The sequence below is a fragment of the Onychostruthus taczanowskii genome, unplaced genomic scaffold, assembly GCF_017590055.1.
Source record: "Onychostruthus taczanowskii isolate IOZ18803 unplaced genomic scaffold, ASM1759005v1 scaffold50, whole genome shotgun sequence".
NCBI lineage: Eukaryota > Metazoa > Chordata > Aves > Passeriformes > Passeridae > Onychostruthus > Onychostruthus taczanowskii.
In genome coordinates this window covers 365,479-387,821 of record NW_024502569.1, presented here as the reverse complement: position 1 = coordinate 387,821, position 22,343 = coordinate 365,479, and the positions used below count along the sequence as shown (strand labels likewise).

The 22,343-nt window shown below is 38.0% G+C and overlaps 1 protein-coding gene across 2 annotated transcripts in view; it reads right to left on the bottom strand.

Annotated features, from left to right (window-relative positions):
• The window catches only part of DCLK1 (doublecortin like kinase 1), a 227,112-nt gene that overhangs the window by 10,620 nt on the left and 194,149 nt on the right, over positions 1-22,343 (bottom strand). For both annotated transcript variants that reach the window (XM_041416035.1, XM_041416034.1), the window contains exons 11-16: positions 19,064-19,210; positions 13,907-14,040; positions 13,115-13,192; positions 12,385-12,481; positions 10,501-10,581; positions 3,922-4,035 (exon numbers count right to left, since the gene is read on the bottom strand). In XM_041416035.1, coding sequence (XP_041271969.1) covers positions 3,922-4,035; positions 10,501-10,581; positions 12,385-12,481; positions 13,115-13,192; positions 13,907-14,040; positions 19,064-19,210 — 651 coding nt within the window. The remainder of the gene's footprint in view (positions 1-3,921; positions 4,036-10,500; positions 10,582-12,384; positions 12,482-13,114; positions 13,193-13,906; positions 14,041-19,063; positions 19,211-22,343) is intronic.

Sequence of the window (22,343 nt, the reverse complement as noted above, 5' to 3'; positions counted from 1 at the left end):
TGCCTGCCCATTGCCAGGGTCCCCAACGCAGGAGCCTGTAAGCAGAAGGGAGCTGCACCAACTTTCTAAGCAGCTTTTCTCCTTTTCTGTTCTACTTATTTACTCTGCATCTCCAGCTGGGGTTTACTCCTGTTGCCAAGAGAGAGACCTCATACAACCTTAACAGCAGATTAGCATTAGTCTTCTTCCCTGTCCTAACAATGGCAAAAGTACAAGCACCAAAGTGATGACATACAGGCTAAGATTTAACACTTCAGACAAGGACATGTATTAAACAATGCTCGGTTCATACAAGGAATTACAGCACACCTTTGGACTGCAGAAACAATCTTAAAATGTGATTTGCGCTCTTAGTCGCTCTAGCCACTGTCACTGAAGCCTAAAGGGTACAGCCATAAGGGTACTGTTTTGTGGCCAAACCAAAATAAATGGAATTGACACCCCTGAAGGACTGAAGAATAAAATCTACCCCAAAATTTTTAAAAGGCTATTTAATGTAAGCCTGCTTTTATGTTTTTACTGCAGTGCCTTTTATAAACACCATCACAGAACTAAAAAATACTGCTCCTATTGAAAAGCTGTATGAGAAACATGATCCTGCAAATATTTTGGCACATGCTTAACAGTAATGTGGCCATTCTGACACAGACTGAAGGGCACTAGCCCAAACGGCCTCCCACAGAGACCGGTAGTCAATGCCTGTGACAAGAGTTTAAGAACAGGGCAAGTAAAGTGATATTTCTCCTACATAGTCTCTCATCAGCAAGCAGTGTTTTTTAGGGACTTGCTAATTCTCTTGCTGTTTTAAAAGCTAGCTCTCCAATTAAAATTTTGCTGGCAAAGCTATGTTGGTTCAGGGGAATTTTTTCCCAACTGACATAGTTACTCTGGCAGAACTTTTAATGATGTATTGTTGCATCAACAGAAAAGTCTCTGTGCTTGTATAGTTGATTTTCTTTGAGAAATCGTTCTATTACATCAGCAAAGGAACTGCTTTGCTAGGCATGCACATGTTCATTAGGATAGTTTGTCCAAACTGATGAATCCTTTCAAATGTGGACAAACTTGAAGTCTGGACACATGCACGAGAAGCAGGATGTCTCTGCCTTGGGTAGATGGAGACAACTTTTACTGAGATTACCACATCAATAAAGCAGACATAAGTCTGAACCAAAGGAATCAATGCAATTTGGACATTGCTAAAGGAAGCAGTAGCCACAGAAGTTGTGTGCAAAACACATGTAGCTTCAAACTTCCTTTCAGTCAAGCTGACCAGAGACACATCTTTAGGAACTTAATTTTCATATTATAGTTTTAATTGGTGCATATGGTAAATACTCCTTGAGATCTTTGAGGTGTGTAACTTTTTACCACTGGAGAAAACAGGCATATAATATCACATCATACCAATGTGAGGACAAACTAAGAACTAAATACCACATATTAGCAAGCTCTGTACATAAAACAGGGTTATAATACTCAAAATAATGATAATATTTTTTCTTTCATACTATTAAGCTATATAAATATAAGCACATATTAACACATTTTCACAAACATAGACACGTATGTGTTATATAATATACAGATGGCAATTCTATATATTATATACACAAGCACTCTCTCTAAAAAGTATGCAAACATACAGGCAGGCACAAACCCCCAGTATTTTTATAGCAAATATAGTTAGTGCATGTCTTTAGTGCCAAACAATAGATGTTACAGCATCTATACATGCTTTGAAAGTTCTAAGTCTAGAGCAGCCTTTGTTAATAGGATTTAACTTTAGCTTGAGATTTCACAGTTAAAGGGAGATTCCCAAACATAAAACCCTGGTGACATGCATGTCAAATGTATATTAAATAGACTATTAAATGCAGAATCAACATTTAAAGGCATTGTTCTACTTTTGGCTTTCTTGTACATTTTTTTTTTTTTTTTGTAGAAAACGAAAGTAATTTATTCATAAAATTAAAATTATCTAGCATTCTGAAACATTACCAAAGCACTAAAGAGGTCTATATTTCCCCATCTCTTCTAAGTATTCTAAACATTTCTACTTTATAGTTGCAGGATCAATCATGCCAGAATATGAAGTTTGCCCACAGAGATGATCACTAAAAACAATCTGTTAAATTTCAAAACACTAAAAGATAAATAAAAGTCATTAAGAATATAATTAATCACACACATTTTTTTCTGATGTTTTGCAGTGGACAGATTCACTACAGTGCCTTTTTCATTACTTGGGTGTTAAACTGCTGCAAACAATTTCTTGGCAAAGCAACTGGGGCAAATAAAAAAAAAAAGAGGAGGGCAGGGAAATTAAAAACATAAAGGAGGCAAGGGATGGATGAGGACAGAGGCATCATTTCTTGCTTTTAAGCTTGAAGTCATTAGCATGGAGGATCTGAGCAGTAATTCTCATGGACAAGCGTGCTGGCAGTCCATTCAATAGGAACACAGTTTCAGCTAGTCTATAAAGAACATACCTGCAGTTCAGATGAGCAATGGGTATGTGATGTTTTAGTTGTGGGAGAGTTGCTGCAGTATTATTGCTTAAAAATGAAAATAAATAAATGCTGACTATGTTAGCTGATGACTGAAAAACTCTAGGAAAAGCATGAGGAACAACTTGCTTCCATGTAGAGGACATTCAGGGTAGGAAAGAGTAAAGAAAAAATATGAGAGAGGCACAGTTTGAAATTTTAAGTATTTATACCTAGTAACTTTGAGAGAGTATCCCTTTTGCTGCACAAGCACTTCACACCTGTGAGCCAGATTGCATGTGCTGAGCTGAATTTATTTCATGCTGATTTAACTCAACACTGGAGGGGCTGAGCTGAGAAACATGAAAGTGGAAACAGTACAAGAAAGTGTACATGTGCAGTCACACCACCTGCAATTTATGGAAGCTGGGAATGAACACTGAGTAATCTGATATGGGAATGGTTACGTTTAACATGTCACAATTTTAGTGACTCTTTGGAGTGTTCACATTACTATGAGTAATAAAGGAAAGCTTACAAACACAAGCAGATGTATCAAAAATGTGAAGGATGTGCATGTTACCATTCAATGGCATTAGTATGAATAATCTCTTCATATGCTGAATATATCCTATGTCCATGTATATATAATACACATGTTCATCTGTGAGGAAAAAATACAATTGTATGTGATGTATGCTCCACTGAGGATGCCATTGAAATCTCAGTAAAGCTTGGTCAAAATTTTGGCCAAGCTTTGTTTCAGACACTCTGACATGTTCAAACCTAGAATGGCTCCACTGGAATTGCAATGTGACAGAAGGCAGCAAGAAGTTCCATTAAGTCTTTACCCCATTAAAAACTTCTGCTGACAGGGAAGCACGTTGTGTGTGGCACTACAATAAAATGCTGCTGCCTAGCTAAATCTGAAGTGGCTAGATTCATGTTAACCATGAAGGCAGCAGTGAGGCATCACAGCTCTCTTTCATGTCTTCAGAGAGGAGAGGCTTAGGCTGCCATACTGATTTTCAGTTAAATTCTGAAGAAATTTCCATTTTAAAGTGGTTCAGTCCTGCTACAGTCTCTGTGTGGCCTAAATCCATATAATGAGTCTGCTGCCAAGTAAAATGTCATGATCCTGCAGCTCAAATTGTTGCATTTACATTGGAGTTAGGTCCACTGATCTTCTGGTAAAATATGGAACTGTGTACTGTGTGTACAGTTATATCTCCTAGGGCAGTTAAATAACAATGTGACTCACAAGGAGAATCAAAGGAGAAGTTGTGCAGGATACCAGTCTTACTATGCTGATATTAATTAAATGCTACATTTATCTAAATATTAACCCTCTCTGGTTTCTTTTGGCGTCATAAACACAAAACTGTCTGGTGGGCACAAAAATCTGTTTCATCTGTGTATTTCAGATGCTTACTGCTATGACAGAAACTCCAGCTGCTGTGCTGTTCGGCTTAGGGCCTGTGTTGAAATGCTTCTTTATCTTCCCAGCTACTGAGAGCTGATGTTCATTCTCTGGAAGGCCATCATCCTGCAGATAAATGAGGCAAAATAAAATTTCAGAGAGAGACAAAAAAAAGAAGGAACTGTGAGGTGATTCTGATAGGTCCCATCAATACAGAAAAGTTTACAAACTGTGTTAAAATATGGGTCAATCATTGTCTCCATCAATACATTTAAGGTACTTACAAGATGAACATATTATGGAACCAAGCAGTCTCTCTCTTCTTCTTTACCCAATATTTTCTTCTCAAACTTTAGGTAATGTTCATTAATAACAATTGTTAAACATTTCATTTTTCTTACCATTTCTTACCATTTTCTTTATTAATTACCACTACCCAGTTATTTTTATGCCCATTCATATTTCAAAACCCGAGCAATTCAGATGTGTTTAAGATTCTGTTTACTCATCACATAAATTTAATGATAATGACCTCAAAAGTAAAAAGTATCCAAGATATTACAAAAACAAGAGGCGGGGCTGGGACATTCCTCCTTCCAGCTGAGACTTCCCACTTTGCAAAGCAAACCTGGATACCTGCACCTAAGGACACTGGCATCCTCCATGCTGAGCAGAAACCCTGACAGAAATAATGGAGTTTGTGGTTTTGCACAAGTCTGCAGACTGAATTCAAGCCCAGGGAAAGAGAAGGTTTTTTAAGAAGTTGTAGATAAGCTCCTTATGCCTGAAAAATGTGCAAAAAGCCACTGCTCAGTGACACTTCCCCACTAGCAGTATATGCAGGACTTCAGGCAACAAATACACAGAATATGTGGAATAGGAAACAAAATGTAGAATAGGCAAAATACACAGGGCCACATGCCTTAGTCATCCCTAACTGGTGCTGCATGGTGTGTATAGGAATAAACAGCTGAAATAATTCTTAAACTCCACTTTGGCAAAATCCTAGCAGAATAAACACAAACAAGAAAATATTAGAATAGTGAGAGATGACAGACACTTTTCTCTTTTATTTTTCAGTCATTATGAGTGCCCTTAAAGAGTTACAGAGCTGCTGCAGTAAATCATGAGTTCAGTAAGCATATGGGAATTTTAGGGAGGTTGGTAGGGTTTGTTATTTATTTAGCTTGGGGAGTTTGTGTTTAGAGATCCCTTACTCACCCCTTAACAAAATGTCTCAGCTGGCAAAATATGGTCAAGTGCACACAGCTGCAAAACACAAAACAAAACAATACAACCCAGTAGCTGATTATTGTCTATCACTGGGGAGTCCTGGCTCGGTGGTATATGACCCCTAAAAATAACCTGGTTCCCATTGACCTTGCCTTTCCCAGAAGAAAGCTAGTCTGTAAAGGAACTCCTCTTCACGAGAGCAGGGAAGAAAAATAAAATAATTCTCTTGGCTTTCTTGACATGAAAGTCTGCCAAGAGTTCATGTCATCTTGTCAAAGACTAAATTACAGACAAGACAATAGTTACCAAGACTGTGGTCATATTTTATTGGTGAAGCACCACACCCGCAGTTCTTGTGGCAACATACCACAGACACATAGTTTGGGTTCCAGCTTTTAGATGAAATACTTTCCAGGCCAATTTAAGATGCAGCATAGGGCTATATCAGAATTCCTCCATTATTAATAAGTTTTTATTACTACTGCTGATGCCACCTGATGTTTAGTAGTTCTCTTTTATTCAAACATGCTTTATAAACAAATCAATATATATTAAACTGGCTCCTAGAATTACTTCAGTCAACAATAAGATAGCTATTGAGGGTGAGAGATGACAGCTGTTTAACTAAATACAAAACAAGTTGCTCTGCAGTTTTAAAAGGCAAGAAGTGAAAAAACCACCACATCAAATATCAAATTGATCAGAATCACCAGGTTAAGTTGTAGAATTGGAGAACAGTGTAAACACTGCTGACAAGAATTTCACTGGGTTGCTGAAATGGGAGGGATGTCAAACCCTGAAGAGGTTAACTGTTCCTTTCCCCTGTTCTAAGTCTTTGCTTTTGGCAGTGGGTTAGGATCACAGAATTTCATCTCAGCTTTAGCATTAATCACAAGATTTTTTTTAAAGGTGACCAGTGATTTTTGCTGCTCCATCTGGAAACTTTAGAGAGTCATGAGCTTCAGAAAATGTTGACTGCTAATAGTCTGAAAGAAGAGCTCTCCTGTGCATACCTCAGGAGCTGAGCAGTCAAAAGAGTTTGAAAATTCTGGCTCAGAATTTGAGTTTTCACATGGACAATATAAACTGCTTGGAATGGTAACACGTTTTTGGTGTTTTGCTTTGTTTTTTTGGGTTTTTTTTTGTTTGTTTTTGTTTGTTTGTTTGTTTTTTGGGGTTTTTTGTTTGTTTGTTTGTTTGATTGATTTCTTTAATCAGCCTCTACAAAATACCTTTCATGGTCTATTTACAAGAATTCAAAATAAAAAAAAAAAAAAAACAATAAAAAAGAGGCACAAGGTCTTGGAGAAATTCCAGTAATTGATAAAAACTGGTTTCATATTTGCATTGTTCTCTGTGTCAGGAGACATTGCCACTCAAATGAAGCTCAGGATTCCCAGACTCCTACTGCCCTGGAGCACTTGGAGAACTTAGATCCATTTCACAAGATGGTCACAAGAGCTTTACTTTCCAGGTCTAAAAGCGTCACATGAATAGATCATTATACAAGTAACAGCAGGAAATTAGAGTAAATAGAAGTGCTGGAAAAGCTTTTGGACACTGTTTCCTTTAGGGATTCTAAGGAATTTTTTTTTTTTTTTTGTGCAGTGTCCTAGGGTGTAACCAAAACTAATGCAGCTGCAAAACAAGGAATGTCTTTTAAAATTAATTTTCTTACAAATGTTTAGCTTACTTATACTTATCACTTGGTTATTAATTTCTTTTGCACACAAATTTCCAAGGCAGACATAGCGAGGGAAAAATATTAAAGCTCCAGGTTCTCTCTTCTTTTTAGGCTGATGTGTGCCATCTTCGTCTTCCAGCAACAACACACATTTTATATTGATTATTTTAACAGAGAAGGATTTACAGAATGCAAGCCATCCCTTTCAGCATTCACTGCTCAGTGATGTATTAGGAAACATTTACTGCTTATACAAAGAAGAATGAGTTTGTCCTGTAGCTTGTTTCAGGTTATCAATAACATCAAAGTTTAAAATGCCAGACCTCAAGCTTCCTACCTAAAAAAAATTGAGCAGGTAAAGTAAAGATTTGGGGTCCCTGTAGGGGAAGTATACACTAATGGATTTGTTTCCAGGTCTAAGTGTACTGCATAGGAGAGATGACTCCAAACAAACGAAATGGAGGGGCAAAGAACTGCTGCTGAATTGCATTTCGAAATCAAGATCTCCATCTGTGGCAGTGGCATGTAGCCAACATCTTTTCAGGTTTTGGTTTTTTTGAATTGATAACAGCTGGGATATTATTCACATTGAAACTGCTTTACTGGTCTGACCATAACAAGCTTTGCAGTTTCCAAGAGGAATCCAGATATTTTTATAGCAAAAACTTAAACTGAAACGAGGGTTTGCTCCTACTGAAACTGTCAAAGCACATTCCAGGAATCTCAGCAATTTACCAAGTAATCACATAATAACCAGCTATAAAGTAGAATGGTTATTTACAATCTACAAAGTGGTTTTATACAGTGTAAGCAGTTACAACACTTCTGTCAAAGGTTTGATCAAAGAGAGAAAATGTTTCTTAAAATTGTCAAAGAAAACACATGCCTGCTTTTCAAGCCAGCTGTTCTACCTAGCATTTTAGCTGCAGCTTTAACACTCTAAATAGGTTCAAAACTGAAATAAGGGAAGTGTTGTAGTGAGCTCTATCCCAGCTGAAACTAATAGAGAAAGTAAACTCCAGCATTTGACACCATGGAAAAATATTTAAGAAGGTTACCTGTGAGAATGGAGTGTAGGTGAAAATTCCATGTGCCATTTCTTCTCAGAAAGACAGTATACACATAATTGCTAAGGTAATTACGACACATAGATTGCAGAGCCTTTTGTAAACAGGGATAAGTGCATTAATTCTCTGTCCTGAAGCTGGGAAAATGAGGTCCAGGGAGGCTGTGTGATAGACTTGCAGCTGATCCAGCCAGTGATGGCAGAGGCATGTGTAGTTTGATCTGACACTGTACATTCTGCCTCTGTGCATCAACAGGCTGCTCCTGCTAGCTTATCTACTGATACTGCCCAGACACACTTCAGGGAAGTGCCCTTTCTCATGGAACCATTTAAGCACCTGTTTCAACTCAGCCATGTTCTTATTTCTTCTGATGTGAACTAGGATTGTAGTGCCATCTAGTTAATTTGATGCCCAGTCTTAAGTGCTTCCATGTGTGATGCCTTGAAATGGGAGCAATGTTTGGAATGTGTTAAAGCACTTTCCTGAACTGGTCCCAGTGTTAGAGTTTTTCCTCCCAGAAAAAAAATATGGAGGACATAAGAAAATTCAAAAGCAGTTTTTATCTGCATTATGAACTATCTCTAGTGTAATGATGCAGACAAAATACTGATTTTTTTTTTTCAGTTGTTAAAAGCAGCAGAAAAAAGGAATTACAGAATTGTCATGGAATATTTGTTTCACGTACTTACAGACAGAACTGCTAGAAGTTTTGATTGCAGAGAATTATTACCAGCATAAAACTACAAGTGCACCAGAGCTTGATCAGAGATGAATTCATCACCGCATGTTGTTTCTAACAGTGCATTACAGCCACTGTCTAAGAAGTAGTATCTTTAATAGAAGCAAGTAGATCTTGAACTTTCCCTGGTACATCATCTAGTTCATGCCAACCAAGTACTTAAGAGCTTTGTGAGCCAAGAGCTCTATCCAGACCACTATATTTAATAAGCACCAATGGAATCATCCTCCAAAAATGTATTAAATTCTCTTTTGAGTCCATTTATACCAGTTTTCTACACCACCTTCTGGCAAAGGTTTCTGCATGTTAACTTATTGCACAGAAATTTGGGAATCTGCCAAGGTGCTTCAGTAATCAGAGCTCAGGTTTTCCTAGCAGAGCTCTGGAGTGTTTAAAGTCTTTAGCCCCTAGCTCCTCTCCCCTGCTATCCTCACCAGCAGGTGCTATCGAGGGCAGGGAAGCAGATCCTCATGTCACTTGCACACCACCACTATCAGGTTACTGCCAAAGAGCTGCACCTCTTCTTTTTTATACGTCACACTAAAATGGCTTTCTAAAACATATAATGGAGTAACAATTAAAAAAAAAAAAAACATTATCTGGGGGTAGTGTTAACATTTCAAATATATTTTTCAGAAAAAATGGAAGATTAGTGACCACTTCCTTAAGTGGTGTAAGCAAGTGACATTTCAGCAATCTCACAGCAGTGTGCAGGCTGACACTGCAGGTGACTTGGCCTCTCTGTGGCCTCTGACCAGTCACTTCCATCTCTTCCTCTTCAGCACTCCAGAATACTCCATACGTCCTCCTCCCATGGAGACAGAGAGACCCCTCAATCACCATAAGGCATTATAAACTGTGACAGAACACTGTGTCCAAGGATAGCCCCTGGCACCAAGGAAAATAAATATTTTAGCTGCTTGAATGTCATCTTCGAAATGAAAATATTTTCATCAAACATTGTCCTGGATCCTTGCACTCTTACATACACCACAGAAGGGCTCTGCATGTTAATAGCATTTATAATTTAAAAAGTAGTTTGGGTAATAAGGGAGCCCTCCAATTTTAAAGCATGTACTTGGAAAATACTTAAGTGATCACTACTACTCTATATAGAGGACACTTTCATTAAAAAAAATATCTGAGGTGACTGCATATTTGAATTTTTAGAATAGATTTTAGTGAGAAAGGGATTTTGGACACAGCAGCTCAGGGACAGAAGAGTACTCCAGGGAGGACTGCACACTCAAACTTGCAACAAACAAAATGAAGCATTATTTCCTCTTCCTGTATTTCTTTTTTCACTGTCCATCCCAATTGTGTTTCTTTTCTAAGCTGTCCCTTCTGAATTTGAATACAGATTATCCCAATTTTTTATTTTTGTCATCCAAATATTTTACAACACGTTAAATAGTCTGGAATAATTAACAAATCTTAAATACTGTCAGAAGCTAAATATGATTGTAAATGTTTCCCTGTTCCATTCTGGATCAAGAAGGCTTAAAAGTATGGACTATATTTCAGTTACTCCTAATCATGACTGTAAGATTTTTGAGTGCACCTCATCTCAGGAGAATAAAATGTGTCACTGAACCTGCAAGCTGAGAGTTAGAGATACACATTTATCAAATTGGATTGAGATTTGTTGAAAGTCCATTTCAGAGAAAATGTAGCTGAGCACACACAAAATAGTGACAACTCCAAGGTATACAATACACTAAATCAGGCTGTAAGTCAACTTATTTTCAGTTAAATCTGTAGCTTCTTTAGAATGTGCTGGCTTTCAAAAGGGCATAGCAAGGGCTTGACAGAAAAGAGCTCAAAGGTGCCAAATTGAAAGAAGCATCTGCAAGTCTGAAAATACTTACATTAACCCATGGATGCTCAAGAACTTGCAAGGCTGAGAATCGCAGATCTACATCTACTTGAAGCATCATTGTGATAAGTTCCTGAGAAATTGAATACAGGGTTGAATTTAAAGAACACCTTCAAAGAACAAATCAATATTTCATACACTTAAGAACTCTTTAACTGATTTTGTAAGAGTTCTCAAGGGGAGAGGGAACTACTGACTGCAGAAATACACTAAGATTATTCAAAAAATATAAAAACTATGAACTGATGAACTCTCAGCTGAACTTGTAAATCAATATCTGACAGTATCTTGAAAAGCTAGAAGACAGTTCTGAGTTACAATTCTGAAACCACTGTTTAAGAGAAAAGCACTTAATATGTAATGTGCAAAACAGATGGGCCCATTAAATTAGGCTAGCTTTCCATTAAGAAAAAGCCAATTCCACTGTAGGAAAAAAAAAAAGCCAGCAAGTACAGTTTTACTTTAAACTCTTGTTTAAATAACATAGAAGATATTAAAAAAAACCCCTGACACTTAAAATCATTATTTTTCATCCTCTGATTTTCTCTGCAATTACCTAGATTATTTTGATCACAGAGTGGAGTGCATGAACAGTATGGCAATATTACAGTAAATAAAGGTCCATCACCAAAGACCAAAGCTAGTCATTCTTAATTACACAAATAACTCAAATGGATGGGCTAAGGCTTCAAATCAGAATTTTTAGACAGAACTATTTGGCAGAAGGAGTTTCACAGGAAAACCCACTGACAAAGGATTTGCAGGGCTCCCATTAATGATGCTATTAAATAATGCCTGCTACAACACAATGATTTGGTTTAGAGGACTTCCAACTCTATGACTGTATCTCATTCTTCAACCTCATTAGTTAGAAGGCAAAAATGCTAGTCCTCATTATGCTCCACATATCTATAAAAGCAGGATGTAACTCTCCAAAGGATGGAGATTCAGAGCTACTCTTATTACCTGCACCCACCTCCAAATTTAACTTTTTTTTCCTCGTGATTCATCAAACCCTGTCACAATGAAGGAAACAGGAAGACAGTTTTTCATAGATTGTCTTACAGACCAGAGAAGTAAACTGGCCGAAAGTAAGCACTTATCTATCTACAGAATGACCATGTGATTTTTTTTTTTACATTCACATATGTATTATGTCTCTGTCCATACATATTTATACATATGACTACAGTGCATGCCAGATCCCTAGAAAATCTTTGAGTTAAACTGTTGTTCTAGTGAATTGGTGAGAGTTAAAAAACCTGATCTGCTCTGCAAGTATAATGAACTCTGTCAAGGTCTGTATCTGTAAATAATTATATCTGCCTTAGCACGCCAAAGACTGCAGGTCAAGAGCTGTGACCAGAACAAGTCTGTATTTCATACCACTCTGTAACAATAAGGCAATGGGAGGCCTGGTTCTTTGACAGGAAGAAACAACAGACATAACATCTAATGGGGTCAATAAGGGAAATCAGCCTCTCCATAATATTATTAGGTAATGTTCAAAGGCTCCAGATTGGTACCTGGTGCCCCTCATAAGTACATATAAAGCACAGTTCCAAGGGAACTTTCGAGCTAGCAAGTGAATTACTTTAATTTTTTCTTAATCAATAAGGGCTGTTGGTGTCTCTGTTGTGTGAGAAATCATATAGAGACATGATGTTCATTTCAGAATGGGGTCCATTTCAAAACCACCTGGAGTCTAAGAGACAGTAACCAACTGAAACAGAATTGGAGACCCAGAGGAATTTATAGGGGTAGCAGGAGATGTATGAGACATGTCAAATACAACACTGTGAAAGGACAACATGCACTATGCACTCCCACTAGAAATAATACTGTAGAAGAAAATAGCATCAACTATAAAACTCACCTTTGCAGAGTCAGAAACATTGTCCCAATATGGAGATGGAAAATCCATCTGTCCCATCAAAATCTGATCAAAAAGCACTTCTTGGTCATCTCCACTTCTGTAAAGTAAAAACCAAAGAAAACCAACAACAAAACCCAAAGATAAATTATTTTCAGATGTGTTTTCAATCGACTTCTTAACATTGCTTTTAATTGCTCATGCCTTAGTATGCTTTTGCAAGATATTGATTGTCCCAAACATGCAGCCACAGGTATTAACGGTGAGATCATAAAACACAGTGCATTTGGTATGCTCTTTCTGCTTGTCTTTTGTCCACAACTTTGCAGTTGCTTTGAGGGGATAAAATATCTGACATCCTTATTAAATGGCTTACATTTTAGTTACCTTTTACCAACCACAAAATATGTTGCATTTTGTCCATGAAAGAAGATGGTTATTTCACAGTGTATTTAAAACTTCAGGCAAAGCCATGCAGAACCTGTAATGAAGACTCTTGTTTTGCAATGCAATGAAGTTTAAACTACAATAAACAAACACGAGACAGAGAGATTTTACCATAAAATCACAGACATTTATGGGGCTTGTGTAGAACACTATGCAGAGCACAGAAAAAAAAACATCAAACCCTATGAGCAGAGAACTTCTACCAGTGGGAATCTCTCTGCTTAATGTGAAAGGAGCACAGGGACCAATTCACATAATAAGGATAGTTGAATAGGTCAGTCCATACCCACGGAATGGAGGAAAACCACAGAGCAGGATGTAAGTAATCACACCCGCTGCCCAGATGTCCACCTTCAAGCCATATCTAGAAGTGTGAGAGACATAGTTAGAGACATCAGATTCTTACGGACTACAGTGCAAGAACAGAGGAAGTATGTTCATAATTATGAATAATTTCTTATAAATTCTGATCTGAACTTTGTCTACCTACCAATCCTCATTCTGCTAAGAAAATTTTTTACATTTACATCTTAAAGTTAAATTTACATTAGATCAGAATGTGTGAGTACACAGAAGACATTGGGCTATATTTTTCAGTTAGTTAACTAAGTCGAGTTTACTTGAGTTAGTGATGCCTGTCAACATGAAGTCTGCAAAGGTGACACAGCCTGTTCAAGCCAGCAGGCATTTACTCTGTGGAACAAATCAGAAGAGGACAGTGTGTAATAATGAAATACAATTAAGTAAATGGCAGTTAGCAGTCTCTAGAGAATAGAATTACTTCCACTGTATCTGCAAAAGGCTAGTTAGTAACTCAGCGTTAAGCTGCAAAGTTTGAGGCTAACAACTGGCAGAGGCTGACCAATATAACTCCAATGCCAACCTGTTCTGAACTGGTTTGGGTAAGATAGCCTCCAGAGGTCCCTTCCAAGTGAATTATTGTAGGAGCCATGATTCTACATCATAGCCAACCAAAGGCAGAATAAAAGTCTTAATTGCAAGAACTCCAGTCTGGCACAATGGCAGGAATGTGCTCCGCTGAGTACACATCAGTGGATCACCACTACAAGTGATTTACCCAGTTTCAGCGATGATTTCTGGAGCTACATATGTTGGGGTCCCACACACAGTATATAGAGGTCCATCCACAATTGTTGCTAGACCAAAGTCTCCCAGCTTCAGGGACTTGCTTCCATCCTGGTGTTCATAAACCTAAATCGGGAGGAAAATGGAAAGTTTTACCACAAAACCATCAAGGCAACTACTATAATCACTTGCTAACTGTCTGAAATGTTCCTTCTTATTTACAGGGTTTTTTTCTCCTCCTTACCTTTAACATATTTCTCTGCATAAATTCACAGACAATTTGGACAACTTCCCTCGAATACAGTCAGGATGTTTGGGAAAGGCTTGTCTCGCTACCTGCCCAACAAAAGCCGCACACTTGCTAGGTGCTAAAGCCCACAAGTAAATGTGTGACCTTCCAGCAGTGGCTTTCCTGTGTCAGCTCCCTACTGAATTCACAGTGTAGGTGGGTTGAGTTTATTCATTTTACTTGCAGATAGCTTAAAGGTTTAAGGAGCTTCAGCTACTTAGATAATAGAAAAATTACTGTACTGATAGCAGTTCCAGGCTCTTCTTTGTGTGTTGAAGCCACAAGACACAAATCTGGCTGGTGTATTTCACCTAGAAATACTCTCCTCTTCTTGGATGACTCTTACACACCAATGAGTTTCTTACTGGCACGGTAACATCAGGATCAACGGGACATAAGTAGTTAGGGCTGCTAATGGGGATACGTGAAAATTCTGTCTTAAAACCTGGTCTTCACAGCGGCAGCATGATCTTTTGCGGGGTTTTATGGATGCAAAGGGAGACTAAGATGTAGTCACATGACAAAAAAAAAGCTAGAAACATCAGTAAAAAAACTGTGATTTTAAAAGCCGTCTCAGAGCAAAAGGGCCCCAAACCTGCAAACACTGAAAACTAATGTCCTAGGGTGACTTTATGATTTATTTTAAATCATGCTCTATTGTATCCCCCACCATCTGCTTATGCCAGATAATAAGTTCTGTGCCTTTAAGATTAGATCCCATAAAAATATTCAAAATAAAAAATACAAAAATGTATCTAAATTAAACACTAGACTGTAAGTCTATCTTTAATCAATGTGCTGGTTTGAGTCCTTGCTTGCCATTTTGGAATGTTTTCTATGATAGCACCTCAAAAAATGGAAACAGTCTACAGGAGACCTTATAATATCATCACTTTATTATTTTGCAAGCCAAACCAAAGCTCTATGTGGTCTGGATCACCACTAGTGATATTGCGTAAACAATTTGCACCAAAACTGTGCAAAAATAGTAGGTGTCATACTTCCTAATCAAAACCAAAATAATCCTTTATATATTATATATATATATATATATATATATATCTTGACCAGCTACTCCTACATCCAAAATCACATTTATCTACAACTGTTTTCAAAAGAAAATCCTAGCTTTTTTTCTTATAAAAATACAATAAATTCCACATGGGACCCTTGAATAGTTGGAGCAAAAGTAAATTCTTGAAGTCTCTCACCACAGATCTGTTATAACTCATACTAATTAGTTATATTATACAGCCCCCATCCCCCAGTTTCTTATTTGTTAATGTTAGTCATGCCTAGAGAGAAAACCCCTCTCTGTCCTGAATCCCTGCTTACCAGGTGATACAGCCACAAGCAGACATTCAGAATACACAAAATTCTTCGCCTCTCCTTATGTTATTTTTAAGAATTCAACTGGATCTTTAAGAGGACCAGCAATTTATAATGGATTCACATTTCTCTTCTACTAAGCCAGAAAAAAGTTATGTTTATAGAAAAGCACTGGGAAAAAAAAAAAGCAATTATGGTTTTATTCAAAACACAGATTGTTAAATACATCTGGTTCCTGAAACTAAAGAAAGTGCTCTCTGAAATGGCAGTAATAAATCTAATTTCAACAACAGTTTTAATTAAAGTCTAGAGACTAGGGTTTTAAATATTCACTTGCTGAAATATGTAAAGTGTGCACTTAGACATCAAGAGCTGAATCTGGCCTAATTAGTATTTCATATTCTGTTTCATGCAGTTATCTTTCTACACAGCCCTCTCTGAGTTGGGCTAACCTAGCAAACATTTCTAAATCCCTTTCTTCACTAGACCACACCTTGTGGGACTCATCCATACTAGAAATTAATTACAGAAGAAGTTTCTTTGGCAATATTTACCAATGCAGAAGGTTTGGTACAATGTATTTTCTAGTATTCTGCTTCATCTGTTTTGAGAAATTACTTTTCTTGGAAAACTACTTCAGTTGACTTTTAAAAATGAAGAAAGTAACTTTTCCTCACCCTGTTATAATTTCATATAAAAAGAGCCCAGTGTGAAGCTGTGGTATGTTACTTGCCAGGCAAGGGACTGGAAAGATAATTTAACGCTTATGTTATTCAGAATAAATGCTATATATGTTCCTGCATTTAAATACTGAAGGACAATTAAAGAAATGGGGATTAGTGCAAATTGCCCGCTACGTACTGCTTTCACTGTTTTAACTAAGCTATAAAACTGTGTAATTGTACTACACTAATTGAATGCAGCCACACATAATTGTATGCCACCATATGTATCCTATTAGTATAAAGACTGTCAGTATTTTCTAAACTGCTCTTGTGATCAGTGCAGATGGCAACAGTCAGAGAAGTTGTTCTCTAGGGTTTATTATATGGCTATAAAGACATCCCATGACTTGACAAAATAAACGTTCTAAATAGCAACAATTATGAAAAATGTTCCAATTAAAACATGGAAGACTCCCTAGAGAATAAAGAAACAAACAAAAATGCTAAAACATCACAGGTATCCAGCACACCCTAAACTCTTGCACAGTTGACCATTAGATGGACTTTACATGCCTTGAGGATAATACGGAATATTTAAGCAGTTAAAAAATAATGGGTGCTGCACACAGGACAGGTTCACACACACAAAGATTTATTAGAAGGACCTAGATCTGGTCTCCCACATTAGTTCTAAGCCTGAAAGTTACTTTTGGGAAGAAGGAAAAATTAAAAGAGACAAAGGAGGAGGTAAAAGGAAAGGCTCTACTAGGGACCAGGAAGAGATGAAATAATACAGCTCCAGGTGAATAGCCTCTTCTTGTCTCCTTCTCCAGAGCAGCATGATCCCCTTCACTCCCCATGTTCTCCTCCCGCAATTCTACAGCCTTGCTCATCCTCCCTATTGTTTTTTTCCTGCTCATGAGGTTGTTTAGCCTCAGGACATGATCCTCTCAACCTAAAGTTACAATCCATGAGTAGGAAAAGGGTGGGGGAGAAAGGGCTGATTCTCTTAACCTACCAGCTATAACACAACCAGGGTTTGCACATGCAGCACTGTGACTGTAGCAGAGGGATAGCCACAGCAAAGAGCAAGGGAAAAATTCCTCCATGACCACTTAGGTGAAGGGTTAAAGAGCTGCAAGGAAAAGGGCAGGAAACAAAAGGCAAGTAGAAGGTATTTAGCAAAAGAAATGCTGAGACCCATGTGGCATTTTTTAAATGTTTTGCAAATGCCATGAAAATAATGCTAGCTCAATTCTGTGACAGAAGGAACCACACATCCCATTTGACAGCAAAGATAAAAGCAGAAACACACTGAGGCCACAGGCAGCCAATGTCAGAACCAGGGTCAGAGCTCAGGTAAGGCTGGTTCCAAAGCACTCTTCTAAAGCAGCGCTTGTTTCTTTCAAGGGCCTGATGAACCTTAGAGAATTAATGCAATTTGTGAATCAAATGCTGGCTTTTGAGAATTAGGATGCTGCAACAGGTTAAATGCTGCATCCTTACAGCTCAGTCTCAAAATCAATGCACTGTTCTGGAAAAATCACTCAGAAATAATTCAGCTACAATATGAACAATGTGATCATTAATGGGTAATTACCAGAAAAGCTGAGCAGATAAATCTAATCCCTGCCCTGCCGCCCTTACCTCCTACCCATACCTCCTGACCAGCTCTTTTCCCCAAGAATTTTAATTCTGACAACAATAGAGTTCAGGCATTTACAGACAGATCAGCATTAACAGAACAGCATTAATGAATCATTAATGAAGCATGGGATTGCTACAACATCTGCATGCAGCCACCTATCAACACCAGCACCAGAAATTAAAATGGAGCAAAAGGGCCAAGGAAGGTGTATCAGTCAGTAGTGTCTAGTGAAACTTCCAGCCAGTGTGTTTTAGGCAGTTTCTGGAAAATGAGGGCAGGTCACTTCCTCACCCAGAACCTGCCACTAGAGAAACTTCGGCTGTAAAAATCCCACTGCCTGGAAGTTTAGTAATATCTGCTGGAGTCAGCTTTCCCATAAAACCTCTTCATTGTCAAGCATAAGTCATGGCTGAGAGCACAGAGCTGAGAGAACTGATACTCTATATTCTACGAACATTGTTTTACGGTTGCAGAATATGTGGAGAATTGTGATATCCTGATATTGGAACATGTCAGCAAATTTGTGAAAACTCAGAACAGTGAAACAATCAGGAGAAGCTAATTTCTCAGGAGAAATAAAACTGTGCAGAGGATGCAACTGCTGCATTCAAGTGTGCAAAAATTCTGAGAAGACTAATTGCCAGGATATGTTCTTCACTGTCTTCAGTGGATAAGGCTCATATAGATTTAGTCAGAAAAACAAAGATTTAGATTGTCTGTTTGTGAAAGTGGCTTAATAAAAAGTGCTATAGGATTATCTGGGAGATGCAGCAGGAGAAGGACAATGAAGTTTCTTCCTTGCTCTGCTGTGATGTATGACATGATCAGAACACAGCATTGACATGCACCATACTTGTAAAACTAAAGGATTGCTAATTATTTACACAGTGACAGAAGTACAGAATAGTCTGCTGAGGACAGAACACTTATATTTTTGAGAAGCTTGAAATTATCCTGCAGTTTACTACAGGTTTACTTCTAGCGATCCCAGGAATAACTCAGCTGTTGTGTCCCATGGAACATACCACCTTATGTTACTGTAATTCCTGGGACAGCTGTTATTCTTAAGAGAACTTTACAATGCAAAGGTTAAAATTAAAAGATCAGTGACTTAAAAGACTGAAGTAAACTTGGCAGGCATGTGGAAGGAGGCAGTGCAGACCTTTTCTCACACACTCTGAAGTTATCAGCAGTACTGAAAAATGAATCTTCACTTACCAGTAGATTCTCTGGCTTGATATCCCTGTGGACAATGTTCAGGCTGTGAAGATATTTGATGGCACTGGCCAGATTGTAAAGCATCCCACTGGCATCCCGCTCTGTGTATTTGTTGGTGGAAGTAATAGCATCAAAAAGATCTCCTCCCTGGAGAAAAATTACCATGGGATATGAGCAACATTGCTTGTGAAATGACTGAAAAATTTAGGGAAGATCAAGGAACATTTTTAGAGAAGGAGGAGGAGGAGGGGAAGGGAGCAGCACAGTTTCCTTACAGTTATGAACTATGGGTACTGTGATGACATCTCCCACAATGGCAGTTAAACAAACCAGTAACTCAAAACCATTGGTCATGGCGGAGTTGGTCAGCCAAGAGGCTGGAGTTTCTACTGCAAACCATTCCCACCTGCTGCTGCTTTTGTAACATGTCCAGCACTTGCCAACCAGCGTGTTCAGAGCCTGCTACAAATGTCTGGCAAGAGTACATGCTTGCCTATCATGATGCCATTTACCAACCCTTGGCACTCTTTATAATAATCACAAACAGATTGACATCAAACTTTTGCCCAATGCCTAACTGAACCCCAGAAAGATGGATGAAGGAACTCCAAGTAAAACTCAGAACTCAAAGTTACCTATTTTCACTGCTATCATATTTTAAAAGTCTGTTTCCATCTCACAAAGCTTTGCAAACATGGATTTTAGAAACCACTTTCTCTACACAAGATGTGAATTTTTTGGTAGTGTGATGCCTCTTGCAGTAAATACTGAATAACTTTACAGAATGTATGTCAGGCAATCATACTGGGAGACACAGGTGGCTGCTTGTGCCATTCTCAGCTCATCATGCTGTCTAATTCAGCTAAAAGCTGCTGTCAGTGAAAGAAAAGCAAGAAAACAAGAGAGAATGAAGGAAAGTAGAAAATAAGGAAAAACTAAGTGGAAGTGCTCAAAGTTGAAATGATCTTCATCAGCATCTGGGGCAACCATGACTGTATTTCCAGAGATGAGGTGGCAAGTGGGGAGAGGGAACATGGAAGTGTTTGGACAAAGATGGAAGAGTAATTTTAAGGATGAGATTAAGAAGGGAGCTTGACAGATTGGAGGAAAAAACAGTGATCTTTAGGGAGATTCTACTCAGAGATATTGAGCCTTTGGCCAAAATCAAAGCAGCATCACAAAGAAAACGCAATCCAACAAGAACAAAAAAAAAAAAAAAAAGGAAAAAAAATAAGGCAAAGGATAATTCTGCAAAAGCAATGCAAAATTTCCCTGCTGCAGTCAAAACATCAAGAAAAAAATCACAGAGGACTGTATTTAAAAGAAAAAGCATGTATTTTCTGAAGGCAACAGAGGAGTACCAGCTTTGCCAGTTCTCATAGTTTTATCAACAGCTTCAAGATATTTTCTGGGTTTTTTTAAGGCTCAACACCAGAGTAAAGACTTTTTCCACTTTCCAGAGAAAGGGGGTNGGGTGGGGACAGAAAAAAAAAGAATTTTTCCAGGAATCATGGCTACAGAGAAAAGGATAGGAAAAGAGATCCATCAAAGACTCAAACCTGGTAAAACAGACTTTACTTGTTGTAAAAAAAACAAACAAACTATTAAAATTTTTGCATTGTTGAGGTGCAGCAGAAGTATGCCAGGGCAGGTTTATTCTCACTATAGATACAAAATCCCAGCTCTTTAGAAATTGCTTACAGCCAAAAATTGTCAAATCTGAACCACATCGGACTTCTTGCCATGGCTGGTGACTGTTCAAGACACATCAAAATGCATAGTGTCAAGGAAAAGGAAGAACAAAAGGCCAACTTAAACCAGATAGAGGATTAGAGAGAAAAAGGCCAAATATTTGGCAAAAGTACAATACCATGTACTTCATGGCATTATCTGATCCCTAAGTATTAGGTATCAGCATGTGGCAAATTATGTGAGATAAATAATCTATCTTCCCTAAGCTCCTTCCTGTGAAACCCCTGTACCAGCTGCTTTTTAACATGAGGCAGTGGATTAGACAGATCTTTGGTCTTATCTAATATGTTCCAGATGCTCAGAAGAAGTGTCAATAACATCGGCAAAGCATCTGCCTCCAAACAAAGAAAATAGTCTGAGCTATGAGGAGCAAGAATGAAAGAAGATGAGCCTTAAAAACAGAAGGAAAAATTTTGGCTCAAAGTCAGAACAAAAGGAACAAATGTTCATACACAGGAGAAACTTAAATTCAGAAAAAGATAGAGGCTGCAGAGCAATTTAACAGTCAAGCCAATCTGAAGCAAAATAATATTCTCCATTTAAGCATCTACTGTAGTCGGTAAAGTTTCTTACCAGGTATCCTGCTAAGAAAAGAGAGTATATATTTATTCTGTTGGATTCTCTGTGGTTAAAGGAGAGGTGATATCCTGGAAAGAGTTAACAGAGCTGACAGCTATATCAGGCAGAATTGCTTTCAGACTTTCCTCTCCCCAAAGAGCACTTTAACCTGCAAGGTTCTGCTAAGCCGATTCACACAGCAGGTCACTATCATTTATTTAGGCACCAGGGGTGAGTTCAGGATGACATTTCAGTCTTAAATCCCCTGTTCTGGAGTGAAACAGGACCAGCAACATCTGAATGCAGTTTTTATCATCTGTGCACATGAGGAGGTGTACTTGGAACTACAGTAACCAATTATTTATTTATTACCTTGTTATGTAAATTATATGATCTCTCTTTTTCTTCTGCAAAAGTGAAATCATATCCTGGAGCAGTAAAGGAAACTCAGCAATAAATCTTGCTTCTTAAATTGGCCAAACCCCTGTTAGGTTTGAATAACAATTTTGTTTCGCTGTGTAAAAAGGCAATGTGCCAGAAACCAGGTCTTTGCTTCCTTTTACAAGCACCACTTGCAATGTGTTTATATTTGTATTTATGAAGTGCTTTTTCTTACACTTTACAAAGCAATGAATGGCCTATCTGCCATGAGGTGAGGGCGGGATTTGCAGCAGTCACTTATGTCAAACATGTTACTGCCAATTAATGTAGGGTGGTATTAACTGAAACCGGGCTCCGCACTATCAAGCTTTTCCTCCTTGCCTCTCTTTCCTGTCTGTGAGTCCGATTTAAAGCCAGGTCTTCAAAAGTCAGTCAATAACAGATGGTTAATCAATTCTAACAGTGCACACTATGAAATGGTAACAGTCAGCAATTGGTGAATTAACAATTAATGTCCTTCCAGAAATGCCTTCCCTAGTACCCAGAGAGTGCAACAAGGCTTTTCTTCCAACTATATATTAAGGAATAG